Here is a 26,943-nt window from a genome sequence, read left to right as displayed (position 1 = left end):
ATTAATTAATAGCACAATATTTACTAGAAAGAGGGGTATCAACATTAATTAAAATTTGATATGTGAGACAATAGCTTTATTCAACTATTTTCCGGCCTACAAAAAAATAAAAAATAGGCAATAAAAAAACTTTCCGTGCTTCGCAATGTTTAAATAAACCATTTATTTTGTCACCTCGAGACTGAGTCTCTGTTTGGTTTCAACTTTGCGTAACAGTAACACTTATTGTGTCTTGTCCAGTTAGAGACCCAGGCAGATTATTATGCCCAAATCAAATCAAGTCAGAAAAAAAGTGTTTAGATTTGGGACTGAAGTCTCATAATAGGTCAATTATTCACCCGATTCATACATGTATTGTGTCTCCAAAACCATACTTTGTATTAGTTTACTTAAATTGACTCCCAGTTAAAAGATGAAAGTTTTAATTAATTACATTGTATTTGTATGGCCACCGCCATATCTACATGTATCTAGACATAAGTAAGATTCGGTCTGTGCACATACATGTACGTGTACAGGCTTACTATACTAAACTCAATTTATTTTAAATTTCAAAATAATAAAATGAAATGGCGGTATATGTCACGTCATCTCCAACCGGGCTATATTGTGTCAAACACATTAAGGTGAGATTCCATATACCGTAACAGAAACCTATTCTATTAGAATTGAACACTTACCCCCCCCCCTCCACCCCCCCCCCCCCCCACCCCCCAAAAAAAAACAAAAATCCCACCAGAAATCATAGGTGCTCTAATCATCATTTCGTCTCCCATTTTTTGTTGTTTTTTTATATTTATTTTATTATAATTATGATCTTTGATTTGCTATGGAATCTAATATGGAAACTGAAAAAAAAAATACATGACATGTATTTAACCGTTAAAGATACCTTATCATATACAAATTGGGTGATATGAATTGAAACTAAAATATATATCTAAAACCATTTGGATCCTGAAGATCTTACCTAAGCTTGGAAAATCGGTTTTAATAACACTTGTTTGTTACGTGACTGGACTGTTATTAGAAGAGAGCCATGCGGCTGAATGAGTGAGGCGCTGGCTTGCTAGTGTGGAGGCTGTGGATTCGCTCCCAGTGGTGATCGAGAAATCTCATTTGGATTTTCAGCATGGTTTCCCTGTCTAGTCGTTTCGATGGAACAAATAAACACGTGGTCCCATGTACACATCGGCGTGTGTTTAATCGACCCCATGGTAGTTGTAAGTTGTAGGCTGTAGTACCCATGTCACATTTCGACTGCCAATTTGTGATACCCTTACATTTTTAAATTTGTTCTGTGCATGCCCCATTGTTTTTTCTAGTAAAGCGCTGGACACACTACGCGAATGATGCGGCCCAACCGTTTGTCCAAACCGAAATTGCGCAGAATTGCAGCCGAATGAGATTCGGCTGAATGAGTGAACACTCTAGACGAATCCATCATCAGATTCACAACGATTGCATCACCTTTCATGACAGATGATTTAACATAGGTCTTTAAACAATCACGCGACTTCTCGATATAAATAATGATGGTGATTGGCTAATGAATTCTAAAACTAAACGAATGCTTCGGTGAAGCGGACACGCCAGTCGAATTCGGCCGAATATATCAAACATGTTTGATTCGGGCGAATGTCAGTGTCCAGTGCTGAAGATTTAAGTCTGTACTTTCTTTATATGCAAATATCATATTTGAAATAGGCCCTACTGTTATGTGATTCCCCGCTTGAATGTGGCTAGGAATAGGGTCGTCTGTCAAGCCTTGTGGGTTTTCTCCGGGTCCCCCGGTTTCCTCCCTTTGCTAAGTACCCCTACACGCAAGCAAATCATTCAAATAAAATTGAGACATATTTTAGTCTCGAAATTACCTAGCGCCAGTAAGAATAAAAGATCTATCCAACAAACACCAACCAACATACAAAGATGTCAGGAAAAGGGCGGAAATGGAAGAAGACTACCCGTCCTACTTGCTTCTAGGACATACATATAGCATGAACCTACTTGATCGACCAATTCAATACAAGGACATGAATGGCATAGTTTGTGTCAAGTGAACTTTAAACCACATCTCTCTCTCTCTCTCTCTCTCTCTCTCTCCCTCTCTCTCTACTGGATATTACTACCTTTTCGTGGAACTGTATCTTTACATACAATAACAATAAACGAATTCCATCACCCCTTTTTCGCACAGAATAAATTTTATTAATGAAATTTTCAATATCTATTTTCAAACTATTATGACAAGAACGTCCCACCATTTTTTTTTATCTAAATCTTATATAATGTATCTTTAAATAAAACAGTTGCTTTGGTTACTAGCTTGTGTTGAAATGTTGGAATTAAGATAGAAATACCATCATGAGGCAGAGGATAGTAATAAAAACAGAAGCTGAAAAATATAAAAAGGGTATTTAAAAAAAAAAATGCAAATTCAATATATAAAAACGAAATATATTGATGGCACTAAGTAATTATTTGTGTGCCACATGTTATATTGAATTCCAACTGCCAATGGATCTTTTACCCGAAAACCAATGTGTACGCGGAACCTCAGTGTTTCGTTCCGCCATCTGAACGAGTATACGTTGCCCTAGCCAGACCTTTGTTCTGCACCGACGCCACAGGGGGGGGGGGGGCACACCAAAAGAGCATGATGAACTTTCTCAGCCAACGCAAGGATCGAACACGGGACCTCCAGGTTAGCTACTCAACGTCTTACCCTCTAAACTACATTGACCCCCAATTAGGGTAATAATGCCGCTGCCCCGACAAAATGTCCATAATAGAACACTACACGATATGTGCCCGTCTTTCGTAGCACAGTTCGTGCAGAAACGTAAAACTTTAACCTCATTTTCAATGGATTTCTTGACGGGCCCAACCCACCCATCATAAATACATACTGACATTACTTGACGAAAGAAACATTTACTTTTCCCGATCACTTGTACAACGTGGTCTTGTTTGGTCCGAGTGGTCTTTTCGTTTGGTCCGAGAGGTCTATCAATTGGTCCTAGTAGTCTTGGTCCGAGTGGTCATGGATTCACTTGTACAACGTGTAGTATGGTAGTAACAATACCGTGCGTTCCTCGGTCACTTGTAAAACATGCAGTATCCTTTTAACAATACCGTGCGTTCCTCGGTCACTTGTAAAACATGCATTATGGTAGTAACAATATCGTGCGTTTCTAGGTCACCAGAACCACCTGTATGACAATAGTATTACCCGCCTTACCATTCACTTACATCCCTTAGTCCAACAGTATCCACCGTCTTATGAATACCCTAAGCGATCGGCATTTTGTTCTACGAATTGAAAACAAGTATGGCGATCGTTTAGGGCGTTAGCTTTTTTTATTTAATTATTTCTTTAGTTTTGTAATCGGAGTTCAGCTTTAACGGAATGAATACACTTACACTCCCAACCCTTAGGCCTAGCTTACAACCCGCCGTAAGTTCTACTTCTGGTAGTCCAAGAGGAACATTTTAATAAACCTATACGTGAGACGTACGCGTTGCTTGCGTGTGTTCTGGCACATTAGCAGATCGCAGACTAGCCGCAGAAACTTTTGATCCTGCGCATACAACATTTTCACCTGGTTTCCTGCCGCTGGTCTGCGAGCTACCAATCTCTAAGACCCGTGCGTGTCCAAACACGTACGACGGTTTGTGAGCTACGCTTTAGGTCAAAATTATTGCCTGCCTTGATAATACACACTGTAAATGCAGGAATACACTTGGGTCAACAGTTTTCTTCGCCTTATCAATGCGTAGCTGAACTGAAGGAATATGCCCAGTGGTCCAATAATGATGCTGACATTGAAAAGAGGAACCGATGACAACAGTTACAGTATAACCAACCAGCATTATCAATGCATAGAGTAAACAAGGTTTAGATATGCAGGAACAAAACTTGCGCTTCCAGATGACGACAGTGCACAACTGACTAGTATCGTCGACGAACGGACTAAATACGGTTTAAATATGATGGAACAAACCTTGCGTTTTCCGTCCGCTTGCACAGCCTACAGAAGCTTTCCCCATCGAGCACCCATCTCTGTTACCAGTAAATCTTGATGTGCATTCAGCTGTAGAGTTTGCTCCTTCAGGACAAGTAAAATCATGAAATCCAAGCACACTGCGATCATCATTAATCCCTTCGTTAACCGACACGGCTTTGTCAAATCCAAGTTCTTTACACACTACGTCACCTTCTCTCTTAGTAAAACTATCAGCACAGATACCATAAAACTTGTTATATTTGAACTCTAAAACATAACCAGCACTCAACGGATTGTTAAGACTTCCATCAATTTTAACTGTAAAAAAACCCAAACAATTTTAATATAAATACAAACAAGACAATTCTAAGTCTCAGTTGGTTTCTTGATTCGAGGTTGCGTGTAGGACTGTAATTGTGTATCACTTGTTGAAGGTATGAAAGGGCTGAATCGTTGACACATTTAAACACTTTACACAGTAACTTATATTAAATGCGCCATTTGATAGGGGCCAGTGCAATCCTTTCACAATAGGTGTTATATGGTTGAATTTTCGAATTGCAGGATTCAAAGCCGAAATGACAACATCGGGATTCAGGGCATCGGAATGGGCTGTTGAGCAGAACGGTAATATTTCCGAATCGTCCACTTAAAATAATTCGTGTATGATTTTAAACCAGAATTCTTCCGCCATTTAATCTTTATGACTTGTTGAACGGCAGTGTAATATCTGGGAAATGTCGACCTACAAAGTGTATGATTCTGTTCGCCATCGTTTCTTTTACTTACCTCTTCTGAAACAAGACACGGAGAGGTATTGTTGATCATCACCTGAAGGCAGGACATCCGCAGGTTTAAGACGGAGGAAGTCATACATCTGACGGTCAACCACGATATTCCAGTAATATTTTGAGGATGTTACAGGCATGGGGTGTGATAGACCACCATTAAAACCAAGACTATTACAAGCCGCTTCAGCAACATCATCAGTCGATTCTCTATCCGGAATCTTTACAAATCCCGTTTTACCATCCTTAGTTATTTGAACATACCCGTAGTTGGTTCCACCCCCAATCAATGAATATTTAAACACTGAAATTAGAATTACATGCCACCCCCAATCAATGAATATTTAAACACTGAAATTAAGATAACATGATTTCTGATACCTGTTCCACCTCTGGATAAATATAATAGAAATAGAGAGAGAGAGAGTAATTAAATGAATTCAAAACGAATAGATAATAACTTTCGCCAAGTACATGTAAACATAAAGATTCCCACAAAATGCTATCACAGAATGAAAGCAGGCCGACATGGTGCAAAGAAGAGTAGCGAATGTGCTCCTATGTCTCCTATTATGACAACATATGCAGTTTAATGGTCATATTTTGATAATGCACGAGGACGTTAGACAGAGGGGCTGTAGCAATATATCGTCCAATGCCTCGTTAAAGACCATTAAACAACTTAAAATATAGACGCTATCTCGCATGTACATTTCAATGAAATCGTCTAATATTTCATCCAGTATAAAATAACGTACAACTGGTACGTTGCCCGCACCATTGTTGCAATAATGGCACGTCAACATCTACTGATGACGTCAAATTTATACTTTATGACTAGTTACTTACTATCATTATAACAATATCACTAGTTACTTACTATCATTATAACAATATGACTCGTTATTTACTATAAATATAACAACATGACTCGTTACTTACTATCAATATAATAATACGACTCATTACTTACTATCATTATAACAATATGACTCGTTACTAGCATTATAACAATATGACTTGTTACTTACTGCCATTATAACAATATGACTTGTTACTATCATTATAACAATATGACTAGTTACTTACTATCATTATAACAATATGACTCGTTACTTACTATTATTATAACAATATGACTTGTTACTATCATTATAACAATATGACTTGTTACTTACTATCATTATAACAATATGACTCGTTACTTACTATCATTATAACAATATGACTTGTTACTTACTATCATTATAACAATATGACTAGTTACTTACTATCATTATAACAATATGACTCGTTACTTACTATTATTATAACAATATGACTCGTTACTATCATTATAACAATATGACTCGTTACTATCATTATAACAATATGACTAGTTACTTACTATCATTATAACAATATCACTCGTTACTTACTATTATTATAACAATATGACTAGTTACTATCATTATAACAATATGACTAGTTACTTACTATCATTATAACAATATGACTCGTTACTTACTATCAATATAACAATATGACGTGCTACTTACTTACAATATAACAATATGACTAGTTACTTGCTATCAATATAGTATTATGACTAGTTACTTACTAACAATATAACAATATGACTCGTTACTTGTTATCAATATAGTATTATGACTAGTTACTTACTAACAATATAACAATATGACTCGTTACTTACTATCAATATAGTATTATGACTAGTTACTTACTAACAATATAACAATATGACTCGTTACTTACTATCATTATAACAATATGACTCGTTACTTACTAACAATATAACAATATGACTGGTTACTTACTATCATTATAACAATATGCTACTGATTGCTCGGGTGATTTACATCTATAACTGTTACCATCTGTTATCAACTGACAGGATTTTAGACTATCTTCCTGTCTAGTACAATTAACATCAAATATCCACATTGGATTCTGCAGTCCCGATACCGATCTGGATATAGCTCTGGCATGTGTTGAAGCAGTTCCACAAACAACCCTAGCAGCATTATCATTCCAATGATCTGTACATATAGAACCCCAGACACCATGGTACTTAACCGTCACTTCACCCATTCTTGCAACATTTGTAACTCCTTCCCCTGAAATTAAACAGCATTACAGAAGACAAAGCATTAATCACATGCAAAGCAATATTTGATTATAAACGTTAAAACTGAGAAATAATTAGCTAGCTTGGTGCGAACCAGATGGTTTGCTTTGTGTATACTAGGAGAGTTGCTGCAATCGTCAGCCAGAATGCCACCCAGTAGAGTTGGGCGAACCTATAATTGCTGCAATTGTCAACCCGTATGCCTACCAGTGGAGTTGGAAGAACATATCATTGCTGCAATCGTCAGTCCGCTTGGGCGAACCAGTAGAGTAGGAGGAATACACAATTCATACCAGCAGATTAGGAATACACAATCAATGGCTGCAATCGTCAGCTCGCTTGCCTACCAGTAGAGTATCAATACACACATTATGCCTACCAGTAGCGTTGGACGAACATATAACAGCCGCTACTTCATCTGGTTTCTCACACGATAGTTTGGTGGAGTTAGCACAATCTCTCAGTCTAACTTCAGTACCATCACAATTAAACGACATCTTCAGTCTGTCTTTATCAGCTGTTGGACTAGTGTATATATAACGGTAGGCTGAAGACGGTAATACAGACCCTTTATCACCATGACCTAGTCCTCGACACACCACTTTGGCTGTATTCTCATTAAAACCATCAGCACACAGTATTTTAGGTTCACCTTTATCGTCATAAACTTTAACAATTCCACTTCCTTGTGTTAACCTGTCAACTACAAATAAAATAGATAATAAAAATACATGCTCTGGACGGAATATACATAGAGCTAAAGTCTTTAAATGGGGATGGCCATATTTTAATCCTCCAGGCAGGAATAGGCGTGACAAATAGAATTATAAAGAGCTAAATCCGCCTATTGCCAGGTCTTGGATTGAAACAAGATCGCCATTTAATAATTTAATTTATACCCCCTCTCCATCCCAACCAAATACACCCCCCCCCATCCCAACCAAATACCCCCTCCCTCTCTATCCCAACCAAATACACCCCCCCCCCCATCTCTATCCAAATACCCCCTCCATCTCCATCCCAATAACCCCTCCCTCTCCGTCCCAACCATATACCCCCTCCCTCTCCGACCCAACCAAATCGCGTGGCTAAGTGGGTAAGACGCTGGCTCGCTAGCCTGGAGGTCGGGTGTTCGATCCCTGCATGAGAAAGTTCATCCAGATTTTCCGGCGTGATTCTCCCTTGTCAGTGATGCAGGATGGAGGGCCTGACAAGGACAGCTGTCTAGTCGTTCGCATGGGACGAAAAACCGAGGTCCCGTGTACACATTGGCGTGCACGTTAAAGATCCCTTGACAGTTGGAATTCGATATAAGAGTAGGCCGTAGTGCCGCTGTCCGGGCAAAATTTCCCTCATAGCACACTGTATGGCGTATGCCCGTCTACATTAGCACAGGTTAGGAGCAGAACAGTAGGACGTTAAACCCCATTTCATTTCATTTCATTTCCCAACCAAATACCCCCTCCCTCCCCGTTAATATATTAAGATTTTACCTTTTCCGTACAATGTGAGGTCTCCGGTGCACCGTACTTCAGCAAAAATAACATATGCATTACATCCGCTAGTAGTGTCAACTTGTGTACATTCATGAAGACTCGATTCATCTCCGGAACAAACATACGATTTATCCATCACAGTAGCACCATTTAGTCCAGGTAATGTGTTTTGATCTGAGCTTCCGTTCAAGAAGCCCATTTGTCTGCAAAACACTTTAGCTGTTTGGGGTGTAAAATCGTTTTGACATAGAGTCTGATATTTTTTCAGATCGGTGTTGAATACAAATGCCACGCCACGATGAATATCGCGCAAAATCCTAACCCCAAATCTCACTGAAATAAACAATTACAAGATACAGTTTTCGATACTGTTTCCACAGGGTGGGTGGTTGTCCGGACCCTTCCCTGCCCACGTAGAACAAACGTTTTGACCTCATTCCACTCTAATCGTATACACGCCTGCACCAACATGGGCAGACACCTGGTCTCAGAGCTTCTGATTTCACGAAATTCTCCAATATACCCACAGAACTTGACGTTGTCTCAACCATGAAAGGAGGGTTGGATGGCTGAATGGTTAGCGTGAGCGCGCTGTATCATGAAGTCTGTCATTGAGTCAACTGTACGTGACAAGGAGTAGAGTCGTCTGTCCAGCCTCGTGGGTTTTCTCCAGGTCCTCCGGTTTCCTCCCAATGCTAAAGACCCCTACGCGCAAGCGAATTATTGAAATAAAATTGAACCATATTTAGGTCCCGAAATGACCTAGTCTGTGTCGAGTGGACGTTAAACCCCATTTCTCTCTCTCTCTCTCTCTTTCTCTCTCAACCATGAACAGCCCCGGGTTTGCTTGTTTTTAAATAACCAGACAGATGAACATACGTCTTGATAACGAGTTTTTACAAGGAATTTAATAGTGGTGTATATCTTTGTATTTGCTACATTCTTTGCGTAAGTCTTTGCTATAGTATTTTATGCTGCAGTTACTGGCACGGCGCTAGCCGGGAGGTCGGGTGTTCGATCCCTGCATTGGCCGAGATAGTTCATCCCGATTTTCCGGGTGGTTCCCCCTTGCCAGCGATGCAGGACGGAGGGCCTGGCAAGGACAGCTGTCTAGTCCTTCGGATGAGACGAAAAACCTTGGTCCCGTGTATATATCGGAATGCACGTAAAAGATCCCTTGGCAGTTGGAATTTGATATAAGAGTAGGCCCGTCTTCATTAGCCAAGCATAGGAGCAGAACAGTAGGACGTTAAACCCCATTTCATTTCATTTCATTTCATTTCACACTCCATTTTGCAGAATTAGTCCAACTTGCACAAACATGGTTGTATGGGGATGAACTAAAGCCTCTTAAGGTAAGGCTTTATGAAAGGGTATCGGTATTAAGACTTCGTGAGAGAGAGGGATAGTGAGAGTGAGAGAGAGTGAGAGAGAGAGAGAGAGAGTAATTAAGGCTAGGCTTTATGAAAGGGTATCGGTAATTAAATCATTTCCAAAGAGAATAGATGATAACTGTCGCCAAGTAAACATAAGCAATCCCCCAAATACTATCACAGAATGAAGGAAGGGTAGAGAATGTGCTCTGACTATAATAATATTGGAATATTGATAATGCACGAGGACGTTAGAGAGAGAGAGAGAGAGAGGGAGAGAGAGAGAGGTGTTTGTTTTTAGCTAAAATACTCAGTCTTACCATCTTTGAAGCAATATACTTTTGAATTTACTTGTTTCTTCGTATCGCATGATGCTGCATGTGTAAAACCTGTATTGTTACAACTGAATAGACTGCTATCGTTTGAATTGCATGATATATTCGTGTTGGGTGACCAGTATCCTATAGACTCGTCTCTACCAACATCTGTTAACATAGTTACAGTTGCCCCAGCTGATCTATAGCCTAGTTCTTTACAAACAGCATCGCCTTCACGTGAATTCAACCAGTACAAAGTGTTAGCACACAAATATCTCCAAATATTGTTCACTTTCACCTGTATATTGCCTTCATTTTCTCTAAAACCATCGCGTAAACGAACTGATACATCTGTGAAAAAAACAAAAGATTCTTTTCCCAAGACAGTTCTACTTAAAGATCTACTTAAGCGCTACCTCTGCCTATTTCAGGTCATTATGTTGGCCCCAGATGTTTTATATATCATTAATTAGACATGTATTCACATGTCAAGAACATAATCAACTCGATTGCTAGTAAATGATTTAATTAAAAACTGGATAATCCAGACTATCATCGTAACAACGGTAACAATGATAATCGAGACTAAACTGTTCTTCTATCTTCTAGCGGCATTAACTCTACTTAGAATGAAATAATTGGACTGAAATTGTTAACATAATATCCACTCTTTATTATCTTTTTTGAAACTATTATAGCGAGAACTCTCGGCTCTTTATCTAATGCACCTTTAAACGTGTCAAATTTTGATAAATCGCTCACCGTTCTGGCTATTATCTATGTTTAGCTATTATAGCGAAAACTGTCAGCTCTTTATCTCAAGTTTAAATACTACATCTTTAAATGTGTAAGATTTAGTTAAATCTCTTGCTGTTCTTGACAATAATTTCTGTCAAATTACTTTATTCTGAACAAAGTTATAAATAATGAAGTTTTGATAAAACATGGTTTTTATGGTCTCCGATCATGTTCCCGAGTACTACATGTATTGTCATCATAATAAAAGAAAGTCTAAATGAATGAGAGATATATTATCATTTAATATCTAATGGTCGAGAGATTAGATTGTGGGCTTGACATGTGAATAGATGTCTTAATAATAGTTTATATAACATTTGAAGGCAGATGTATAATTAGTGAAATTGTGTTGTTGAGTGATAGTGTGTGTTCGTTGTGTGGTCGGGGCTTTGAGCATACACCTTTTGTGGTGTGGATTTTAGAGCAAAATACAAGACTCGTTATTTTTTTTGATTACTTTTCTGTAAAAATGTGGCTGATTTCCTTTCCTGTAAAATTTGAAACTGGTACATGATACTAAGGTTTAGTTCTAACGATGTGCAAAGTTTCATGTATCTAGCTCATTTTCCTTAGCACGTCGTCAAGCTAGTTAGTTAAGCCCGTAATTCCCATTTAATCTGAACGCAATAAGGGCACTTCACATAGCTTATTAACACTGAAATCAAAGGGAAATTCTAGGATTTGAAAAAAACAAAACAACGGCTACTCGACGTCATGACGACTTGTGCGTATAAATTCTCGCTTCAAAAATGAGAAACTGGTTTTGATGGTTTATACTTCTTTTTTTTGTTAGATAAAATAAGACAAATTATGATGATGTAATGAAAAGTATTCGTTTGAGTCTATTTGTACTTGCATCAATGTAATGGTGAACACACCATCACTACAATATAACTGATATGTATATAATGAAAGGAGGCTACTTACCGTTAGCTGTATATACAGGTGTTACAAACAGGACAAACACAGGTAACAGAACAATACAATACATCCACATGTTCACCTTGATTATCTATAAACAAAATATCAAAAAAAAATCTTTGATAACCATCTCTCTCTCTCTCTCTCTCTCTCTCTCTCTCTTGTGATCAAGGCGCCATACCTGGTCATCTTGGTTTCTAATTGGATTATAAGCATCACAGGTGTATGAATAATACTCACGTTCTAGCAGGCTCGACTACATTAAAGCTTTGTTCAGTATCAATTCTTATACATAGCGTAAAGGGATTGGTCGATCTGTTCTTTCACAATCAAGTTTAAGTCAACACTGTAGTCTAATACTGTACTGATAGCGTCATGCTTATCTCGAACAGTGGCAGTGCACCACCCGCACATCATAATAAATCGATCGAATTAAAAGTAGAAAATGTCGCGACCCACTCAGTACATTGTGCAATCTTAAATAAAAGATTAGTCATGTCAATACATCTGTAATATAAATGTACATATAAATGATTTATATTCAGATTTTAAAAGAGAGAGAGATTGTGCAATCTTAAATAAAAGATTAGTCATGTCAATAATCGAGATAATACTTAAAACGCATACATCTGTAATATAAATGTACATATAAATGATTTATATTCAGATTTTAAAAGAGAGAGAGAGAGAGAGAGAGGGAGAGAGAGAGAGAGAGAGGTCAATGAAACCCGAGAAAATCCACTAGGTTAGACAGGTGACCCTACTCCTTTTCACGTACAAGCGGGGAGTCGAAACCATGACACATGACTTAGTGATATACTTTGTGTTCTAACACGACTCCTGTACTGATTTTAAAATGTTCAATGTGTTCATTTAAGATACCATATTTTCACGATAAGATACCGAAATCAATATTTAAATATACGTTATGCGAGATAAGATCAAGAGTGGGCAATTCGAACTATAATGGTTATAAACTAGATAATGTAAAGTGAATATGCTGAAAATTTCAGTCAAATTGACCGATTATGAACCGAGAATTAAGCTATTGAAATTTCGGCCTAGCCTCGATCATATCATCATTACTAAAGTCTGTACCATAAACAAAAACATAGTCTCGATCATCCATTTCATGATTAAATTATGAATGGAAGTCGAGCAGTAAATGGGATCATAATCCAGTAAATATCGTAGGCTAGCGATGCCATCGAGAGTTGATTATGGTTGATTAATTAATGTCTAATTAATATATTAGATAACATTTCAGGCCTAAAGAAAGACCTGCAATTGGCAGATTTAGCTCTTGGATAATGCATGTTTAATGAAACGGACCAATATTGAATCATATTTCGTATTTTTAATTTCGAATATTATGTACAAATTTTAATCAGAGGTTTAGTTTCATGAAGTTAGTATCATGTTGTATTTATCACTTCACAAATTGAAACAAGATGAAATTAGCCCGGTGGGTGCAGAAAAGTAGGATGTTAAACCTCATTTACTTCATTCATTATTGGTAAGGTATATTGGCGTACAGGATAAAAGCCACGATTATTTGAACTGATAAATTAGGTCACTTGATTTACCTGCCTCTATGTTAAAGATACATTCCCGCGTACAAACTGGTTGATTTAATGGTATATATGGACTAAAACATATTCGAACTAATTAATTTGTCATAATTTTGCTTCAAATCCTTCTCAAACATTGTAATTTCGAAGGAATGCCCTGCTATAAAAATTCGATTAAACCAGGTCATGTTTACGTCACGTGACTTACCTCTCTTGGAAGTCAGAGTCAGAGGAGAATTCATTGCATACATAAGACGATGTTGTTTTTAATCGCTTACTATTTATTACAAATATCGAATCCTAATTAAAGTCTCGGATTATCCACTACCCGCGTCTTTCTCCGTCATTTCTATCTCAGAAAGTGTTGTACGTCTAACTCTTCATAAAGTTTATCAACTTGTACATTAAGCGCCCAATGTTCGCGTGTGGCCTTTGACATCACGCGTGCAGATATTTCTAATCGTCGGGCTGTCGATTAGGGGAACCCTTACATTTTTTGTCCTGTATACGCTCCATGAGTGTTTTTCGGAGAATCCAGTATTTTTCTATAATAGCAAGATTGGATATCTCTACTTTCCATATATACCAAAATTGTCATACTTTTATTGGAAATAACCACCCGATAAATACTTTTCTGGGAACCCATCTTTAAATGTACATCAGTGAGAATAAATCTGGGTCATACTTCCTCCTTTACTATTTTGTGACACAGACACGCTAAGTCATTGATCGATTGGCTGCGATATCACCTCGGCAGAAGCGGACGTAAAATAAAGCTATTTCACACACACGACATTGATCGCCCATGATATTTCACAGTAAAACAGTGGAGAAAGCGTATAGTTATATAATGAATAGATCTCATAACAAGCGTTTGTCATGCAAGCTACGCCCACGTTTTGCAAGAGCTGCATAGATAACAGACTAAAAATCGGGGGTCATAACCTAGAAAGTTACTGTCTGATACGCACGAACATTGAAATTAATCTTCATTAGCCCAGTCGAAGCAGAACAGTAAGAGAGAGAAAGATAGAGGCGGAGAGAGAGGGAGAGAGGGAGAGGGGGGGGCAATGAAACCCACTAGGTTAGTAGGAGTCGAAACCATGACATATGACGAGGGAGATGGGGTTTAACGTCCACTCGACACAAACTAGGTCATTTCGGGACTAACATATGTTTCAATTTTATTTCAAAAATTCCCTTGAACGTAGGGATCTTTAGCAGTGGGAGGAAACCGGAGGACCCTTAGGAAACCCACGAGGTTGGACAGGCGACCCTACTCCTTGCCACATACAACCAGGGAATAAAAACCACGCCAGTTGACTCAATGACAGACCTTAGAATACAGCGACCATGCGCTACCACGTTAAACCTCATTTCATTTCCTAAGTGTGTGTGGTGTTGACGAGACAATAAACCGCATTCTATTTCATTCCAAAGACGTTTCATGCCCCTCCCCCCATCTATCGTAAACATGCATTTTATAATAGTAGGCTTATAAATATCTATTCTTTTTTTTAAACAAAATATGTCACCCCAGAATAAAAATAAAATTACTAACAAAAATGATCTGAACGGGGGAGTACCATGACCTACTGTTGTGAACTGTAGTTGCACGGCAGTCAAGTCGTGAACAAAACCTCTTGGTCGAAAATACAGGGGAGATTCTGGGTGCACCGTAGTCGATACCGGCAAGATGTGACCAAGGCTTTGCTACGCTTCTTTCTTCTTTTTCTTTTGGGTTTAACTCCGCTTCCATCTAAGGTGATATCGCAGATAAAAGTTTAGGATGTTGTTGTTGTTGTTTATTATAGATTTATCATCCAATACAATAAATATGATATTATGGACAGGTTGATTTAATTAAATTATTTATACTTTAAAAAGGTTTGAAGACTGATAAAAACACAAAATATGTATGTCCTTGTAAATCAAAAAGTCACCTTAAAACACACTTATAAAATCGCTGTCGTGAGAAGAAAGGGTGGATCATATAGGATTACAACCGACCAATTTATGAACTTTTTAAACAGGTGGCCAGCTATAATCCTTAATCAGCTACATTAGGTTAAGTCTATGTAGCAGACATCTCCAAAGTTTCAAGTCTGTACCACAAAAACTCTTTGTTTAACTGGCGCTCAAAGAATGTGCTCTAAATGAGCTCCCCGGTGCTGCAAGCACATTTGGATCCGGCGGGCAAAGTTCTCGATGACCCTCCCACATTCTTCCCTTGGGATCGCTTTTATTGCTGCTGTGATTGCTGCCTTCAGATCAGGGATAGTCTGGGGGTTGTTGCCATATACCCTGCCCTTAAGGTATCCCCACAGATAAAAATCTGGGGCGTTCAAGTCCGGTGAATGCGGCGACCACTCCGGGTTACACCTGCAGCTGATCAGTCGGTCAGGGAAACGCTGCTGTAGCCATGCCAATGATTCGTTTGAGGTGTGGGGGGTGGCACCATCCTGCTGGAACCACTAGAGGTCCCTGGCGACCCCTCTTCGTCGACCAAGTTTAGGTGATGAACGCTTTTTTTGTGTCACCCGGTATCACAGGGACTGGTTCATTGTTTTATTAAGCAGCTTTTACATACATAATCATACAGATGATTAAAGCTATAATAAAGAACTATAGTTTCATTTTCTTAGATTGATATTGGTATATATTCATTTTGACAGAATAATTAGTGGACTTTATTATTGTTAATTCTACACTTAAAACCAAGTCACTTTTACAATCGGGCGTAGGCGAATGGTTAACGTTCGATCAGAAGGTCTGTCATTGAGTCAAGTGGCGTGTTTTCGCCTCTTGTACTTGACAAGGAGTAGGGTTGCCTGTTCAACCTCGTGGGTTTTCTCCGGGTCCTCCGCCCCCCCCCCCCCCCACTGCTAAAGAGCCCTACGAGCAAGGGAATTATTGAAATAAAAATTAAACCATATGTTAGTTCCGAAATGACCTGGTTTGTGTCGAGTGGACGTTAATATCTCCCCCCCCTCTCTCTCTCTCTCTCTCTCTCTCTCTCTGTTACAAGTAGGTACTTTCCATATAATTGATACAACGTGTAATTATTGTCAAATTAAAGAAGAGAAACTACCTCACCTGTATAGATCATGTCTGTATCTATATGCTTGTCGTAAGTTCACTACAACACACATACCAAATCTTTCCAATTACCTAAACCATATTTCAATTTGAAAACGTCTAATATTCAAAATATATTATCTCCTTTATATTACATGTACTGCTAGAATAAAGACAAACATCTTGATTCAGATGACTTAATATTCCAATTTTACCATGACACTATATATTCATGTTGTTTTTTTTTTATTTTATTTTATTTTTTGTTTATATTATCTATTTCATATATCTTAAGGTGTATTTATCGGGGATATGTGATTATTAGACGTTTGGATGGCGTGCACGTAAAAGATCCCTTGGCAGTTGGAACTCGATATAAGAGTAGGTTGTAGCCCTGCTGTCCGGGCACAATTTCCCTCATAACACACTGTATGGTGTATGCCTGTCTTCATTATCCCAGTCGGAGTAGAACAGTAGGACGTTAACCCCCTTTCATTTCATTTCATTCCTTAATTCCACAGTGCTAAATGAACTAATAAGTTGTTAGTTTTGAGGAGAGGGGTTTTGTCTTTCGTTTAAACATTTTAAATATTGTTATCATAATGTTTTGCCATCATATTTAATAAAAAAACCTGTTTAAACTTGACTTTATTATGACGAAGGGAGAAGATGACACATCTTCTCTTCTCACGACAGACAATTTTAACATCGTTAGTTTTTTTGTTTCTTAAATGACTTTTTTAGTGTTTTTACTCATTTTCTATATATTCCTGTTCAATAACCGATGGTACCGCCTTCGCCGCTAAATGGGGATAATTTACCAAGGGAGTTAACAACATTTTCTCAAAACTAAGCTATTTTAACGATCCTTTAAACTCTAACGGACCGTTATCTTGCGAAAGTTGGTAGTCGAATGGTTAACTGATGCGCATTGCATCATAGGGCATCTCATTGAATCAAGTTGGGGGTAGAATGGGTCTCCCATTGAATCAGGTGGAGTCCCAGTTAACATTGATCGTTAGATTTACGTAAAGTTTACGTATCATCATTTACAAAATACGTATAGCATTTATTCAAGATTTGACTGTAGGGATATGTTTCAGATTTTACCAACACAACCACTATATACACACATGTATACACACGACGTTTCCACAAGATTTCATTGGTTGTTATCCACTTTACAGATCACGGGAACAGTTTCAACTGGAACTTTTACCAGAGCAAGAGAACACTGGAATAATTTTAACTGGTACTTTTACCAGAACACGGGAACAGTTTCAACTGGAACTTTTACCAGAGCAAGAGAACACTCGAATAATTTTAACTGGTACTTTTGCCAGAACACGGGAACACTGGAATAACTTTAACGGGTATTTTTAACCGGAACACGGGAATACTGGAATAATTTTAACCGGAACTCTATTGATTGATACGCTGGAACATTTCCAAACTTTTCCAAAATACGCATACCGGGGTATCTTGGTCAGTTTGTTGTATATAGTTTTCAAATTTCCGTCCAATTCCGAACGTGACCCCGAAAGAAATCAGTTTTGAAATTATTGGGGAGCCTATCTGATAACTAATCACGATAAGTTGAAATTTGAATATGTATCAGTAGTACAATATGCATCCGTGGTTCAATATGTATCAGTAGTACAATATGCATCCGTGGTTCAATATGTATCAGTAGTACAATATGCATCCGTGGTACAATATGTATCAGTAGTACAATATGCATCCGTGGTACAATATGTATCAGTAGTACAATATGTATCAGTAGTACAATATGTATCCGTGGTACAATATGTATCAGTAGTACGATATGTATCTGTGGTACAATATGTATCAGTAGTACAATATGTATCAGTAATACAATATGTATCATTAGTACAATATGTATCAGTTCAGTGGTACAGTATGTATCAGTGGTACAATGTTTTGGGCATAATACAATACATTATACTCGTAATTATACAATATTTCTGACACCGGCACTTTACAACCGTTTTCAAAAGTAATATCAAATACGCGTACTTTACGACATGTTTACACGGTACGATGATTTTAATGTGATGATAGCTGACATTGTACATTATGGTTTAGTTTTACGATGTTGTAGCTACTGACAATGTACATTATGGTTTAAATGATACGATATTGTATATACTGATAATGTACATTATGGTTTTATTGAACGATATTGCAGATACTGACAATATACATTATGGTTTAAAGTTACGATATTGTAGATACTGACAATGTACATTATGGTTTTATTGAACGATATTGCAGATACTGACAATGTACGTTATGGTTTAAAGTTACGATATTGTAGATACTGACAATGAGCATTGTGGTCTAATATTACAATATTGCAGATGCTGGCAATATATACTCTTCAAAAAGTAGGGGATATTCAGAAACAATACAAAACTGCGGAAATGCACTGCTGTTTTTATTAGAGGTAATCAGTGTATGTTAATAACAGGCCAATTGCCTACACATGAACATAAACAGTTCATATGGGCGGCTTATCTGACGAACACATCTCTCGATCAAATTAAACGTAACACACTAAAGCAAAGATACGCTAAACAGTAAATCTTATGCAAGAACCGATAGGAATGCTAACATGGATAGATAAACCAGCACGCGACAGTTTTCATCAACCCTTCCTTGAAGTGTCAAATTTGACAATGAACCCCTCCCACGTGTATGACGCTATTGCATGTCGCATGTGCAGCTCAGTGGTTCTGTTGGGGCGATAAGTTCTTCATCTGTGAACATACTCTCAAAGCATGTCAAGTGTCCATGACTATTTATCATATCACAACCTGCATATTTGCATTTCAATATCCCCTACTTTTTTTTGAAGAGTATACATTATGGTAAAATGGTACAATATCATAGTACATTCTGGTTTCATGTTACGATGTATCTACTGACATTGTACATCAAGGCTTCATGTTACGATGTTGTAGCTATTGACAATGTACATTATGGTTTAATGGCAAGATATTATAGATACTGAAAATCTATATTATGGTTTCATATTATGGTATTACAGATATTGACAATGTATAATATCTGAATTATCGTACCATTAAAACTCGTAGTATAATTAATGTGTAAAATATCGTACCATTACGACTATATCGTACAATGTTGTTAAATAAAATGCTGAACTATTCTACTATACCATATCGTAAACCATAATGTAGATTGTCAGTATCTGTAATATCGTACCGTGAAACCATATTGTACATTGTCAGTATCTGTCATATCGTGAAACCATATTGTACATTGTCAGTATCTGTAATATCGACCATTAAACCATATTGTACATTGTCAGCATCTGTAATATCGACCATTAAACCATATTGTGCATTGTCAGCATCTGTAATATCGTACCATAAAAACATAATGTAGATTGTCAGTAATGATACTATATAGTCTTAATGATACGATATGGCCTTAATGATACGATATAGTCTTAATGGTACGATATAGTCTTAATGATACGATATAGTCTTAATGGTACGATATAGTCTTAATGGTACGATATAGTCTTAATGATACGATATAGTCTTAATGATACTATATAATCTTAATGATACCATATAGTCTTAATGGTACGATATGGTCTTAATGGTACGATATAGTCTTAATGGTACGATAATTTAGATACATATGCCAATTGTATATAAGGTTCATTCAAACTTTGGCAACTTTACTAATTTAAATATTCCGACCTGTGATTTTTGCGATTTGGAAATTTGTGAGAGGAATAAGACGATAAGCCCATAAAAAAAACTTGGCAGGAGAAACAGAATCATTCATGCACAATGTTCCGTATTCGTATAGCACAGTTAATGGCGTATGTCTATCGTCCTTGGTCCGTTTTTTGCAGACAAAAAAACATTAAACGCAATTCCATTTCGTGTGACTTTTGCAATGCATGTCTAAATGGTACATATCAGTCGTCTTGGGGGCCGTGGTGACTCAGTGAATAACACTTTGTCTAGCTAACCTGGCGGTCCCGTGTTGGCATACAAAGTTCCTCGATTTTTCCGGCATGGTTCACCCCGGTCAATGGTACAGGATCAACGAAAAAGGGAGGTCTAGTATACACATTGGCGTGCACGTAAAAGATCCCTTTACAGTTCGAATTCGGTATGAGAGTAGTCTGCAGCGCCACTGTCTGGGCAAATTTCCCTTGTAGCACATATTCATTAGCCCAGTCGAAATTGAACAGTAGAACATTAAAATCCCACTTCATTTGATTACTAAACGCCTTTACATATTTCACACATGCGCATTGATTGTAACGCGTGGAATCGGATCTGTAATGTGACGTCTACATCATCATCATCGTCAACATCGTGTAAGCGAAGTGTCCTGTGTTATCCCTGGTGGTTGTAGTCCTGTATGGGTTATCGTCCCTGATATGGGCTCTGTTGGTGGTTGTAGACCTGTATGGGTTATCGTTCCTGATATGGACTCTGTTGGTGGTTGTAGACCTGTATGGGTTATCGTTCCTGATATGGGCTCTGTTGGTGGTTGTAGACCTGTATGGGTTATCGTTCCTGACACAGACTCTGTTGGTGGCTGTAGACCTGTATGGGTTATCGTTCCTGATATGGACTCTGTTGGTGGTTGTAGTCCTGTATGGGTTATCGTTCCTGATATGGACTCTGTTGGTGGTTGTAGACCTGTATGGGTTATCGTTCCTGATATGGACTCTGTTGTATGGGTTATCGTTCCTGATATAATAATAATAATAATAAAAACTTTATTTAATGAGGCAACGTATTTAGTTTGCAAAAAAACCCAACTAATCTTCCATAGGTCCCTCCTAAACTACAAAGACATATATACATGTAATATCAGGATAAATTTAAAATCATTAGAAATGCAATAGCATTTTAAAGTGGGAAGTTTGATAAGTCACTCCCAAACTACAAAACATATACATTATACAAGTAGAATATAGGAAGAACACTATAATTACACACAAAATAAAATAGAATGCAGTTGCAAGTTAAAAATAATAAGTATGTCATCTGTTGAATATTATGGTTCCTTCAGTGTGCAAAATAAATGAGTTTTCAGTTTAATCTTAAAATTTTCAACATTTTTACACATCTTTATATCAAAAGGCAGATTGTTCCATAAAAGACATGCAGAATAATGAAAAGTACGTTTCATGGATTCCGTTTTGCATTTTTGAAGAAAAAGAGATTTACTGGTCTGTGAACGGAGCAAGATATCCGTTTTGGAAACAAGAGATTTTTCAATAAAATGGAAATTTAGATAAAGTGGAGTATTAAATGTAATAATTTTGAATGATAAGACAATTTTATTGTAAAGAATCCTCTGTGTAAGGGTAAGCCAACCGAGTTTAGTAAATAAAGAGGTGGACGGAGTTTCAATCGGTGCATCAAGAATAGCTCTTGCTGCCCTCTTTTGTAATTTTAAAAGAATGTCTAATCTACTTTTGGTAGCATTTCCCCAAATAATAGAGCAATAATCAAATATTGGTAGTATGTAACTGTTATAAAACAAAATTCTTGTCTCGTAAGATAAATGATCTTTTATCTTATTTAGGAGAAATATTTTTGATGCAAGTTTTTTTAGACATATCTGCTATCTGTGCTTCCCAATTAAGGTCTTGGTCAATTTGAATTCCAAGTAATTTTGCGGTAGTAACCGTCTCAATTTTCTCACCATGGAGTGATAAAGTTAGGTTTTTCTGATTTTTTTTGTGTTTTGTTGAAATCAGCATTGATTTTGTTTTCGAAGGATTGATTACCATCCCATTGTTTTCACACCATTCAGCAACCAAATAGAGATCATTTTGGAGATTTTTGGCGATGGATAAAATATCTTTGTGTGAACAATGCAGGGTACTGTCATCAGCAAACAAATCTATCTGACTTGATTCAATATTGAGTGGGAGATCATTTATAAAAATTAGGAATAGGAGAGGACCCAGGATCGAACCTTGTGGAACCCCGCATTTGACTGTAGTAATTGAGGAGGTAATTGATCCTAAACATACTTTTTGCTTCCGTGAGTCAAGATATGATTCAATCAAAATTTGTGAATTATTATCAAATCGATAAAGATGTAGTTTTTCAATAATAAGCTTATGATCAATGAGATCAAATGCTTTGCTAAAATCAAGATACACTATACCACTCATCGCACCATTATCGATAGCATCAAGCCAATTATCTGTCATTCGGATCAGTGCAGTAGCACATGAATGATTTGATCTAAATCCAGATTGGTAAGCATAAAGAACATTGAAGGTTTCCAAATAAGTTTGAATTTGAGTGCTCAAGTGCCTTTCGAATATTTTTGAAATTGTGGGGAGAATTGAGATTGGCCTATAATTGTTCGGATTATCTTTAGCTCCCTTCTTATGTATAGGAATAATTTTAGCCAGTTTAAGGGCACTGGGGAACATGTTTTGAGAAATACAAAGATTAATGATATATGTCAAACTGCTACAAATTGTATACGCAGACATTTTTAAAATTTTGGGTCCAATACCATCACACCCAGTGGCTTTGTTACTATTTAAACTCAATAAATGTTTTAATACCTCTGTGGTAGTAATACAATTAATAGAAAAGTTGTTATTTGGGGGAATCTTATCATTTACGTAATCTGATATCTTTCGTTTGCACTCTTGAGAAAGTGGTGTATAGGGGGACTTAATGTCATCAGTTAAATTAGTGAAGTAATCATTCATCACATTAGCAATAGCATTTAGATCATTAACTGTTGTTTTTCCATATTTAATACTATTGGGATAAGGGCAATTATTGGGTTTATTTTGTATGTCACTAAAATATCTCCATATGTTTTTAGATTGCTCTTCATTTTCGATAGAGTCCTTGATAAAGTTTTTTTTGGCTTTATTAATGAGATTTTTGGTTTTATTTCTCCATATTCTATAGTCGTCACACCTCTTGGAGGCTTTAAAGAAGTCCCTGAACTTTCGGGCTTTATTTATTTCCTCATTAAACCACTTCGGTTGATAGTATCTTTTACTCTTTTTCGCTTTTGTGGAGCATGGCAGTCTAAAACACCTATAAAAAGGTTATACCAAGTATCAAGGGCAGAATTTGGGTCATCAATTGACTCGACTAGTTCAAATGGAATTTTAGCAAGATCATTAATAAAATTAGAATCATCAAAGTTTTTGTAATTTCTGTATAGAATTTCCAAGTGGTTGTGTTTTGTGATTTTTCTCTTGCAGTTTCCAATGATAAAAATAATCGGAAAATGGTCACTAATACCATATTGAGGAACTTTAATTTCAACAATATTATCCGGTGTGTTTGTATATAGATGGTCAATGACAGTAGAAGAATTTTTAAAACAGCGTGTAGGGGCAGTAATTAATTGATGTAATCCCTGCATATTGATTATGTTTTCCCATCGTTTTGGAACAGTAGTTGAATAATCTATATTAAAATCTCCTATTACATAAATAGATTGACCAGTATTTATGGAATTTAAACTAGTTTCAAAATCATCAAACCAACCTGTACACGAAGAAGGTGGTCTATATACAAGACATAATAAAAATGATTTTTCATATTCTGGATGGAGTTCAATCCAAATGGATTCGATATTTTGATGTTCATAATCAAGTTTTCTTGAATATTTTAGATCTGAATTTACATATAAGATAAGGCCTCCGCCACTTTTGCTCAGTCGATCTTTTCTGATCAGATCATAACCAAAGATATTAATAAATTTATCGTCAATTTCAGAATGTAAAAACGTTTCAGAAAAGCCCATGACATTAAAATTTTCATTATCTTGCAAAATTAAATCCCTTACTTCATCAATTTTACCGAAAAGTCTATTTATATTTAAATGACCTATTTTAAAATATGGACTTTGTTGGTGGTTGTAGACCTGTATGGGTTATCGTTCCTGATATGGACTCTGTTGGTGGTTGTAGTCCTGTATGGGTTATCGTTCCTGACACAGACTCTGTTGGAGGTTGTAGACCTGTATGGGTTATCGTTCCTGATATGGACTCTGTTGGTGGTTGTAGTCCTGTATGGGTTATCGTTCCTGACACAGACTCTGTTGGAGGTTGTAGACCTGTATGGGTTATCGTTCCTGATATGGACTCTGTTGGTGGTTGTAGTCCTGTATGGGTTATCGTTCCTGACACAGACTCTGTTGGAGGTTGTAGACCTGTATGGGTTATCGTTCCTGATATGGACTCTGTTGGTGGTTGTAGACCTGTATGGGTTATCGTTCCTGATATGGACTCTGTTGGTGGTTGTAGACCTGTATGGGTTATCGTTCCTGATATGGACTCTGTTGGTGGTTGTAGACCTGTATGGGTTATCGTTCCTGATATGGCCTCTGTTGGTGGTTGTAGTCCTGTATGGGTTATCGTTCCTGATATGGACGCGGTTGGTGGTTTCGGTGACGTGTTTGAAGGTTTTGTTTTTCCATTCTCTGGAGCATTTTTCCTGAAGATTTCCTTAAACTGGACCCAATTGACTGCAGAATTGACGTGCGCAAGAGTTAACATGGATCGACACACCATTTGTGTGGTGAAGTTAAATTCGGGTTGAAACTCTTCGTATATGACGGCAATTGAGACGGGAGTCCAGCAAATCACAAAAATGAAGAATATAAACGACATAAGTTTTGATTTTCGTAAGTTCTGTTTCCGAGTTGAGTTGATAATCCGTGCCTTGTGATTCGACGCAGCAACTTGAATAATCTTTATATAGATGCCAAACGTGACCAAAAATACACTGATGGGGTATAGAGATATGAACAGGTGATTATGTTCCGCGGAACTGGATAATCGACATCCTTTTCCAACTTTGCCTACTGGTAAGATAATATAGGTCATAGCTGTATAGACAATTCCGATTATCCAGACAACTATAACCGCGACAAAAGCAACCGTTTTGGTCATCCAAACACGGTGTTTCATTGGATAGACTAACGCCCAGCAACAGTTTACAGCGATGAGCAGCATGTTTTGAATGGACCAACACAGTGGAACCAAATAGACACTTTGTTCAAAAAAACAAAAAGATATTGGTAATCGCGAGACGTTGTCTTTATCCGAGAATCTAGCGACCTCTAGCGGTAAAACATAAATACCTACGAATAAATCGGCGACCGCCATACTGGCCACTAGTATATCGTTGGCTCGGCGTTTTATGGGACCCATCTTGTAGACGATTATTAGAATGATTATATTTCCCACGATAATTAACGGGATCAAACAGCTATTAAATATAACCTCTGTTTCTTCATATACTGCCCATGATTCTCGTGCTGATGTGTTATTCCGACCACGTCTTGTAATATTTTGAAGGACAGAAGTCGTGTTCCATGTTTCAACAATCGTGATGTTTTTTTGTCTAAAGAATCCACCTCGTTTTCTCGGCATCCTTGTTGAACAATCTTGCTGCGTGTCAGACAAACCCTTAAAAAACAATAAACATAAGAAATTAAATCAGTTCTGTGTCGTCCGATATGGCTAAAAGGTGTTATTTCGAGCGTACGGCGGTTTTACGTCCAAATATTGACGGAGCATACAGCCACATTATTTTATTCGAGTTACTGGCGATTACCATGTTGTATCTATATAGGTCCTCTTGGATAGAGCGGATTGCACGGCCGAATTGTTCATGCGTGCGCGCGTTGTATCATCAGGTCTATCATTGAGTCAACTGGCGGAGTTCCGATTCCCCAGTTGTACGTGACAATGAGTAGGGTCGCCTGTCCAACCTCGTGGGTTTTCTATGGGTGCTCCGCCCCCCCCCCCTTGCTAAAGACCCCTACGCGCAAGCGAATTATTGAAATAAAATTGAACCATATGTTAGTCCAGAAATGACTTCGTTTGTGTCGAGTGATGATGCAATTAGAATAATTCCACTCACGTGTAATTCTGGTGGTAAATTATTGACACGTTTTGGTTAAAGAGCTCTTTTTGATATGTCAACTGTCAATTACAGACTAAGTTGATTTAAGTATTTTAAGTACATAGCACATATTATGCGAATATGTTATTTCTCAAGCAAAAATTCTACTAAAAGTATTACAAGTTCGACCAGAACACAACACATACCCTTTCTAATTATCCATATTTTATAATTCCTACAGTTTTATGTGAAACATATAGGACAATGTTTCATTCTATAGATTTTATGAAACGTTTTCTACAGAATAAGGCCCGCTTTCCATGTTTCCGCGGCCATTTTCTTTGACGAAAACGTTGGTCTAATGCTAATACAATGCGACCGTTTCCGTGTAAGCGCTTTCGCGCGCGAGAAGTTGCGCACACCATTTTTCGTGTAATTTATTGGGAATTGTTAGAATTGTGTTCCGCAAACACATTTGAAGAATCCCAGGGAAGAACGAACTAAGTCACTTTTTCAACGAATCCCAGTTAAGGGCGC

The 26,943-nt window shown here is 37.4% G+C and overlaps 1 protein-coding gene across 2 annotated transcripts; it reads right to left on the bottom strand.

Moving 5' to 3' along the window:
* Positions 1–730: 730 nt before the first annotated feature.
* Positions 731–12,200, bottom strand: LOC126814267 (scavenger receptor cysteine-rich type 1 protein M130). 2 transcript variants are annotated; one of them, XM_050539324.2, is made up of 9 exons: positions 12,069–12,200; positions 11,835–11,919; positions 10,113–10,460; positions 8,417–8,752; positions 7,303–7,626; positions 6,613–6,912; positions 4,797–5,099; positions 4,005–4,325; positions 731–848 (listed from the first exon to the last, which is right to left on the bottom strand). In XM_050539324.2, exons 2-9 carry the CDS (start codon positions 11,902–11,904, stop codon positions 811–813), a joined length of 2,040 nt encoding a protein of 679 aa, XP_050395281.2. In that variant the 5' UTR covers positions 11,905–11,919; positions 12,069–12,200; the 3' UTR covers positions 731–810. The 2 variants fall into 2 exon arrangements, with proteins under 2 accessions (XP_050395281.2, XP_050395280.2); XM_050539323.2 differs by lacking the exon at positions 731–848 and adding an exon at positions 2,173–2,395.
* Positions 12,201–26,943: the final 14,743 nt, after the last annotated feature.

This window comes from Patella vulgata, chromosome 3 (genome assembly GCF_932274485.2).
Source record: "Patella vulgata chromosome 3, xgPatVulg1.2, whole genome shotgun sequence".
Classification (NCBI taxonomy): domain Eukaryota; kingdom Metazoa; phylum Mollusca; class Gastropoda; family Patellidae; genus Patella; species Patella vulgata.
This window is presented reverse-complemented; position numbering and strand designations above follow the sequence as displayed.

Excerpts from the sequence above, each read along its gene's own strand:
- LOC126814267 (XM_050539323.2), bottom strand. The coding sequence starts at position 11,904 with ATGTGGATGTATTGTATTGTTCTGTTACCTGTGTTTGTCCTGTTTGTA. Across the intron at positions 10,461-11,834 it reads ACCTGTATATACAGCTAACG|ATGTATCAGTTCGTTTACGC; the intron begins GTAAGTAGCCTC and ends TTTTTTTCACAG. Across the intron at positions 2,396-4,004 it reads AAGCGGACGGAAAACGCAAG|CTTCTGTTTTTATTACTATC; the intron begins GTTTGTTCCATC and ends TATATTTTTCAG.